Source organism: Mesitornis unicolor, unplaced genomic scaffold (genome assembly GCF_000695765.1).
Source record: "Mesitornis unicolor isolate BGI_N332 unplaced genomic scaffold, ASM69576v1 scaffold43002, whole genome shotgun sequence".
NCBI lineage: Eukaryota > Metazoa > Chordata > Aves > Mesitornithiformes > Mesitornithidae > Mesitornis > Mesitornis unicolor.
In genome coordinates this window covers 8,085-16,976 of record NW_010169370.1, presented here as the reverse complement: position 1 = coordinate 16,976, position 8,892 = coordinate 8,085, and the positions used below count along the sequence as shown (strand labels likewise).

General features: G+C 37.2%; 1 protein-coding gene across 1 annotated transcript in view; it reads left to right on the top strand.

Moving 5' to 3' along the window:
• MYOM1 (myomesin 1) overlaps positions 1-8,892 on the top strand; it is a gene marked incomplete at its 3' end in the record, with an annotated part of 47,834 nt that overhangs the window by 33,796 nt on the left and 5,146 nt on the right. Inside the window, exons 16-21 of the mRNA XM_010179317.1 lie at positions 1,794-1,915; positions 2,864-3,190; positions 4,786-4,982; positions 5,741-5,867; positions 6,614-6,798; positions 7,851-7,965. Coding sequence (XP_010177619.1) covers positions 1,794-1,915; positions 2,864-3,190; positions 4,786-4,982; positions 5,741-5,867; positions 6,614-6,798; positions 7,851-7,965 — 1,073 coding nt within the window. The remainder of the gene's footprint in view (positions 1-1,793; positions 1,916-2,863; positions 3,191-4,785; positions 4,983-5,740; positions 5,868-6,613; positions 6,799-7,850; positions 7,966-8,892) is intronic.

Here is an 8,892-nt window from a genome sequence, read left to right as displayed (position 1 = left end):
TTCCCTTGGAATTATCAAGATACTAATGAACACTCTTAAATATTTAGTATAAAACTCTCATTCCTTACTGATATGAAGCTCAGTCTCTAGTCAGAAAAATAATCAAGACTTAAAACTTTGCAAGCTAAATCAGATTTGGTTTTGTTTGAATAAGGATAGAATCTTCAGAGTCTGAAGGAGTAATTGCAGAACTTGATCTCAAGTGGACTGATGTCAATCCAGAAGCAGTCCCTGTTTGTTATGGCTGATTATGCTTATTTGTAATTGCTATCCATGACAACCCTTATGACAATAAATAAGGCTCTGCTAAATACTCTTGGACCAAATTTGTTGTTTAGAAGGGCATTGTAAATGCTTAATATGTCAAAAGTACCTAAGACCCCACTTGCTTGAACACAAGCACAACAATTTCCTTTAAGTATTCTTTTGTGCACTTATATTGCAACAGCTGTATGTGCCAATATTATATACTTTTATGTATACTTCTATGATTTATATTATGGTTGCATCAAATGTTGGTGAATTTCCATGTTGTTTGCTTATTGTAAAATATGAAACATGAACTTTATTCACCACAGAAATAAATATATTGTTCTGAGTTACTATATATTGTGATGTAACCACACTACTCAGTTCCTACCGCTGTATTTTTAGTCAGCGCTGTACGATGTATGATGCAGTCAGGCACAGGCTGTCTGTTAACTCTTGGCTTTTCTGGCTGAGTCAATCTCAAAGCATTAACTGTAGCTCATACTTTGCATTATGCAGTATATGTTGAGCTTTCTAAATCTCTTTTCTGCATACATCCTGGTGAAAGCAAATTATTTGGAAAACTCTGGTAGAATGGGTAGGGAAAAATCTGCTCTAAAAAAGTTGATTCAGGTTTTTTTTCCTCCCTAAAAAAAATTTTTGTTGTTAAATACATTTTATTTTCCACATTATATTTGCTTTGTACACTATTGCTTGATGTCAGTGTTGGTAGTATAAGAAATAACATTATGAAATAGAACAAAATAAAAGTAATATGAAATAAAATACACTTAAAATACTGAATGAAAGATAAATATTGTTTTAAATAAAATGTTTACATTTCCAAAACACAATTTTTCTGATATAAATTATTCCTCTTTTGGGAAATTTTCTGTTTTCAGGGATGACACCAGAGAAAATTTATGTGGCTTTTTATGTGATCATTAGTTAATCCAGTAGAAAAACTATTCTAATTAAAGAGTTTCTCTGACTTAGATTATTGTGTCATGTATAGAAGCAAGAAAGTGAAATAAAATACCAGACACTTTTTTTTTAGCTCTTGTACAATGCCCTATATTTTTTTTGAAAGCCACAATTTTTCATTTGTGATTGGAAGTGAATTATGGGAACTTGTACTACAAGTGACTTTTACTTATATCATGAAGATATCCAACAAGCAAATATAGAACTTATCTCTGCAGATTTTTGCATTGTTTCCATTAGGAAGTATGGATTTTATATATGAGCAGAAGTAAGGTAGATCCTCTGGTAACACAAAAACTTGTGTAATCTTAAGAAGGAAATTGTTGGTAAACAATATGTCTAAAGAGACAAGATTTTAGACATTATCTTCATTGTGTGAATGAGCCACTTAGGTATATTCTGCATTCTCTGACCTTCATTTAAGTGACTTGGGTCATGGCTTAGCCTCAGTTCTCAGAAACCAGAATAAATTTTATGGCAGAAACATTTTCTTTCCCCCCCTTAAGATTTTTATTTTCATCATAATACTTTCTAAGTATTTCTTCACTGGTTTGTTTTAGATTCATTTGCCATGGGCTCACCAATGGGGAGAAGTACATTTTCAGAGTCAGAGCTGTTAATGCAGCGGGACTCAGTGAATTTTCACAGGATTCGGAGCCCATAGAAGTGAAAGCAGCCATTGGTAAGCTATTTTCCATTGCTCTTTTCAGTGGTAAATATGGGGAGGGTGTGAAGGGGGAGGGGGTTTATGAGTTAAAGATAGTTTTGGCAATTATTTGTAATTAATGTTTTTTGTTTACAATGCTGTCTCCAAGTAATAATTTTTCCATAGATCCTATGGTCTCACAGCCATTGTTTCACAATCACTGCACTCTTGTAGACTGTTCACCTTCACTATCCAGTCTTGCTCAGGTGTTTCTTGTGAACCACTGTAAGAGAGCACTGCCAAGTTCACTTCATAGTTATCCTGGAAAATGAAATGTCATTCTGATTCAGTAATGTGGTATTTATCACCTTTAATGCACACCATCCTATACAGTCAGTTCCTAAGAAATTTGTTACCATACCTAAACCTAATAATTGGTGTAATGTGTCTTTTGTAAACCTTCTGTAACCCTGTGTGTTCTTCCTTTGTTGATGAATTATTTCTGTTTGCCCCTGCCTGAACTAATCCATAAAGATTAATGAGATCATTGGGCTAGAATAAATTGCATGTCTACAACATCCTCACTCTCATTTGTATCAAAGATGCATACCTCACAACCTGGGAGCAGAGAGATGTGGCCTAGGGCATTTTTGTGAGATCAGCTTGGAATGATCAGAAATATGACTTGGAAGATCTAATACTAAAATCACTGCAGCAAATTAAGATTACTATTAACTTTCCATATTTCTTCTGCTCTGAAAAATAGATGTTATTAAAAGAGCATTACTTGTGAGCAGGTTGAGAGGTATTCTATGCATTTCAAATTTTTGTGAATTCAATCTTAACATTTTGTGAGTAAAACCTGTGATTTGTCATACTTTGGTGTATTGTTCACTGTACGCATTTCTTCATTCTTTTGACTAAATGAAGAAAAAAGAATGTATTCTAATTCAAAATGTCTTTGCTGTTTTCTGGCAATTATAGGGGGAGGATTGCTTCATGGTGTGTGTCCTGAACTGAGTGGTAAAGCTGGTGGACTAACAGACCGCACTACCAGCTGGGAAGGCATGCATGAGTCCTCCCAGCCTATCTTTGACACAGATGCTTTGCTAAAATGCAATGCTAAATTTAGTAGAGACACGCTACCCAGTAGCTCTGAGAAACTGGGGAGTACAGGAAGCAATAACATGAGAGAAATGGTTAAGGATGCTGTCACACCTGCACCACAAAAAATTGCTGCTAAGCAGGCAAGTAAGTCTCGACCCAGGGATCTTTTGACACCAGAAAAAGTGACAAAGAAGAAAGATACAGGTGAGAATTAATAAAATGAATAGATTTCACTGCTTTGATACATCCACTTCAGACGGTTGTGACCTCTGCTCGTCTGTGCCACAACTGAATGTGCTCTCCAGTGATGCATCATCCATCAGACCCATTAATTATGTGCTCAACTCTCTGTTAAGATCATTATGCATGTGATGGTGTCGAAGATGACTTTACAGATGTAGTGACTACTGAAAGTGAAACATATAAATCCATTTACTAATGAAATAGCTTGTTTGACTACATATTAATGTATCCAACATTCTGTATTATTTCTAAATCACTTCAGTAATTTATTAGGAGTCTTCTTACCTTGTCTCTGGGTTATGCAAGTGTGGAGGAAACAAAATCTGATTATGATGGTAAGCATGCAAATCTGCATTGTGTTAGGATATATGAAGATCCTTTGTGGATTTTTGCCTAAGCTACAGTTTATCCTCTGAGACACAGTGCAAATTAATGTTCTGTTGTACCTCTGACTGACAGTAATACAGAATGAGGAAAACCTGTCAAGTTGAAGGCACATACACAAAATTACATTTTATGTTGTCAACACCTAAACACCCATTGTGCCTGAGAAATGTCAGGCTTGAATTTCCTGGTATTGGCCAGTGAACTGAATTCCTCACCAGGCCTCTGAAGTGAGACTCAATAGGCTTGTGCAAAATGTTGAACAGGAAACAAAGTAGAGGCACCTGGGGCCAGCTGACACTGACATAAAACATTAAAGAGAAAAGGAAACTTATATGATGTAGGATTTCCCTCAAAAGCAGGATTTCAGGGTCGCAGCTAGGGCTCTTCACTGGTGCATGACATATTGGGTATAGGCTAGCATTTCCCCACTAGGTACAGAAAAGGCTTTATAAGAAAATGGTTTAGGATGAAGTTAATGATTTATGTATTGTTAAAAAAAGTTAAAAATAGGATTATGCAGCAAATTTTTTAATATAAGTTCCAGTAACAGACATGTTCCATTTCTGGTCAGTCTACAGTGCCTATGATCACACTTCCTTCCATTAAGGTAAGATCATATGATGGGTGCAATGATAACATTTGCACAGTGTATAAATTATTAAAAATGAATGAATAAATAAAAAGAACAGATAAAGTCCATTCTCAAAAGGGAAGAATGTGGGCCTATTTTAAAAAAAGGAACTACAGCTAATATTGTATATATGAAAAAGTGTTTGCTTTCAGCAAAAAAACCCAAATCATTGCATCTCCGATTTTCTTACTTTTCCTGTGATGCTAGTTTTAGTTCCTGATTTTCCAGTTTTAAAGCAAGTCCTGATCACTTACATCAGAGCTGCAATTGTAACACTTTCTTTCACTATGTATCAGCTTGCTTCTAAAAAAACAAATGTTCCTGAAAACTAATTCCTATGCGGTTTTGACTTTTTCCTTTGGTTTATGGAAACTTTTATCTTGCATTTCTTTTTCCAACTCCGGAAACTTCCCTTGACCACATAAATATTGACCTAATTAGGAAATGCATGATGGGAGCCACCTGAATATGGTAATTGAATGCCAGACTGACTATTGAAATATTACTTCCTACTTATGTATTATTCACCTTGAAACAGCTGCTCCATCTCCACCTTACGACATCACGGTACTTGAGAGCGTTCGTGACTCGATGGTATTAGGATGGAAACAACCTAAAGTCACCGGTGGAACTGAAGTTACCGGCTACTATGTCAACTATCGTGAAGTGGTTGATGGAGTTCCTGGGAAATGGATGGAGGCCAACATTAAGGCCATTAGCGAGAGGGCATACAGGGTAGGAGGTTAACTTCTGTTACTGCTGTGTGTGCAGACAACATTTCCAAAACAGACCTCAAAGACAGATCGGGATGAATTATGATTCAGTGTACAGACTGCTGTTCAGAGTTTTATATCCATGATGATAAATTTATTTAGCTCTGTTAAACTTCTCTGCAAAATTATTTTTACACTTCTGTTCGTCTGGCACCAACTGTCATCTGTGAATTCACTACTCTAGACATAGCCTGAATTTTTGGAAGTAAGGCCCTCACAACAAATGGCATTCCTACTCAGCTTGGTGCTTGCTGGTGCTGGAACCAGCTCTGTGCCAGCTGTGTTTTGTGATCAGTTCTTGACCCAATTTAGAGATGGTGCTAACTACAATCTCGTTGAGCTGCTTTACAAATGAAAAGCAATGCCAGGACTGAGTTTCACCCCACTGTGAGGACAGCTCTTTCCTTAAGTGAACTTGCTCTGTATCAACAAGAGAGATTAATATGATTGTTGAGCAATACCCTGCTCCCTTCTTGACTACCACAGTGTCTATCAATAGGAAAAGGGGTTTACAATTTCAGTGTGCTAAGACCACACATGTACGCTCCATCACTGATTAGAGGAAAAGCCAAGATAGTTATCACCTTATGTATGGTGTCAGTAACGCTTTCATCTCTTCAGGCTCTTAAAAGCATGCTCCTGCATTTGATAATTGTCATTGTGACTTTCTTCTAAAGTCTTAATCCAAAGTTATTAAGTACCATCTTATTGATTCTGCAGATTCAAAACCTGAAGGAAAACATGGTGTACCAGTTCCAGGTGGCTGCTGCTAACCTGGCAGGGGTTGGGACACCCTCCCTACCCAGCAAGCCCTTCAAATGTGAAGAATGGACCATTGCTGTACCTGGTAGGATCCTGAATGAGAGGTGGAGGTTTCTCACAGCCCAAGGGTACTCTATGACTGATTATCTAAGTTCTCTCTGCCTTCAGCTTCCAGGAGAGTCAATGGGCACTGAAGTTCGTACCCTGGCTTGAATCTCCATCACTCTGATTTAGTATATTTACAACGGTGCATTAAACAGTCCTTATTTAATCAGCAGCATTTTACAAGCAGCTTGTATTTTCTTTATCTTTCCCACTTGGTTCCTGTGCTGTGTCTGCCACTTTGCTTCTTAGTTTAAATGGTAGACATAAATACCTGTCTAAGGTACAAGGCAGAGAAAAATGAGGCCCTGTAACCCTTGTCTAAATGTATCACTTCAAGGCCAGATCGCTGGCCTTTTAACACACGTTGAATGAAAACAACCTCCATCAACTTCAGTGGACTTTAGAGCAGTCCTTGAAGCAGCACATTAGTTTAATAATTAACTTATTTCCCTGAGTTCAGAGATTATTTGTCATTTCTGTTTGTTCATGAATATTTGATCAAGATACCAAATCTCAATAAATTGGATTGTTTTTTGGGCTAGTCTTTTTAATACACATGAGTTGTATTTATATTGGGTCTAGATATGATACAGAGGAGCTGCATGTGTTATGTCAGCTCCAGGTGTACAACGTGGTGTCTGGTTTTTTGTTTTTGAAATCTTATGCATTAGCCCTTTTGGGGTTTATTTTGATACCACAACTCCAATTTTAACTCTTCCCTTTCAGGGCCACCCCATGATGTCACATGCACAGAAGTTAGGAAAGACTCTTTGGTTTTACTGTGGAAGGAACCAGTTTATACTGGTCGTAGTCCCATATCTGGTTATTATGTTGATATGAAGGAAACTGAGGCAAAGGAGGAACATTGGCGAAGTGTCAATGAGAAGCCACTTCAAAAGAAATTCTTGAAGGTAAATAGCTTAAGATTCAAATACTGATATCAGCCTTCGATAGCATCATTCTGTGCTGATCATGGTTCTATTTAATGAAATACACAGTACTTTTTGTTGTGCTGAGTATACATACGTGTAATGCCTCTGTAGTCAGTCAAGACTAACTCAGAAGACAATTTGGTACAAGCCTAAAAATTAAAAAAAACCCACTGCTAAACCCCAAATAAACCAAATTACCATTCTTATAACACAGGAGGCAACCCTAGCATTTTCTCACTTAAAGTGCAAGATAGGTATATCTACACAAAACAGATGACACAAAAATAGATGTTGTGATAATGTGGCAGGTGATTCTTTCTAATACAAAGTACTCTCTCCTCACATTTCACAGCAAGTTAAACCCAAGCTTTTCACACTATTATGCTACGTTGCTTTGTGGAATAACTTCTAAATGAGGGATCAGCTGGATCTCTGTTCTAGATATACGTCTTAAGTAGGTTTGCTATTTGTATGCTTTTCAGAATATTTGAAAGACAAGTCACTTCTAAGTGTGATTATTTCATATATGTTTTAAAGGAGTATTTACAGGTGTTACAATGTCAGCATTACTCCTCAAGTCACTACAATTAAATCTGTACAATTAAATAACACCCTCCCATTTCTAAATAGGTGTGGATGGCACCCTGATAATTTCATTTTTAAAAGCCAGAATTTACCTGCAGTAAAAGACTATGCTGTTTCAGAGGCCAATGTACATGAGTTAAAAACGTCCTGTTCTGATAACAACTCTCCTTTTGCAAAGAAATCAATGACAGTAATGACGCTGTCTAAAAGTTAGCTGTGCATACAAGGAAGGACCAAGCCAAACAGATCTGTCATGTCATGCTAGAATTGAAAAAAAAAACAACCAACAAAAACACGAGGAAGAAATATTTGTCAACTGGAAAAGGAGCAAAACAGAAAGACAGGAAATATAATTGTGAAGCATGCAGACTCGCATTGAAACAAGTATGAAATTAAAATCAGTGTTTTGTAACACATCATGCACGTATTGTATTTGCTTCTTCCAGATAGGTGGCCTAAAAGAAGGCGTGAGCTATGTGTTTCGCGTGCGGGCAACAAACCAGGCTGGTGTTGGGAAACCATCAGATGTTACAGATTCTGTCATAGCTGAAACACGACCAGGTTTGTTAGAAACACTTCCTTCTTTTCGTCATATTTAAACAGGCTCCTGTTTGTGCAACGTGTTTACATACAGGCTGCATGTGAAGAGTCTGACCTCTCTCAAGCCAAACTTCTTTATTAAGCAGGAAATGAGTGGAGGGTCATATCTTACTTTCTTGTCTGGTATATTTTAAGGTCAGAGCAGACTTTTTTACTATAACTACAGGATCAGGAATACAATACAATAAAGTTGTAAGAATTGCACATATCTGTAGATAAATGTGTAAGCAGGAAACCCACTAAGATCAGTTCAATCAAAACATTCTACAGAAGAAGATTATGCCCTTCCTATAGTAAGCCAGTTGTTTATGTTTTATCTCTCTCCTTTCTTTAACTAACTTATGTAATGTGCCTGAGGGAAGCATAAAAAATTACTTTTCTCTCTTGGCTTCAAAAACATAACTAAGTCCGTTTGGAGACCACCTTCAGTAGGAATTCTAGTGTAACTTTTTGCTGGAGTCATCCTTGCGGGCTGGCTCCAGCATGTCTATAGCAACAGCAAGGAACACATGAACCAGTACAGAGGCAGGATCTCTGTACCTGGAACTTCAGAAAATCCTTAAGTTTCATTTAACTATACAGGTAACATAGGAGACTTTGATCGGAGTCAACACATTTTTGTCAATAAGTCCCTAACAGAAAACACAAGCATGGGCTTGTGATTTCCTCATCTATATTTTAGAAGTGGAGGGTCCTACAAGCTGAAAAAGCAAACTCCCAGGTATTTTAAACAAATCTAGTATAATGTATGGTGTAAGAAGGTACAGGGGTACAACCCAGCCTGGATCCACCATATACCCTCTTTTCCTCTGACAAGTTCCCTTCCTCTGCACACAGTTTCTCAAATCTGATCCCACCTGGGAAGGTTTCTAAGAGCTGCAAGAGAGC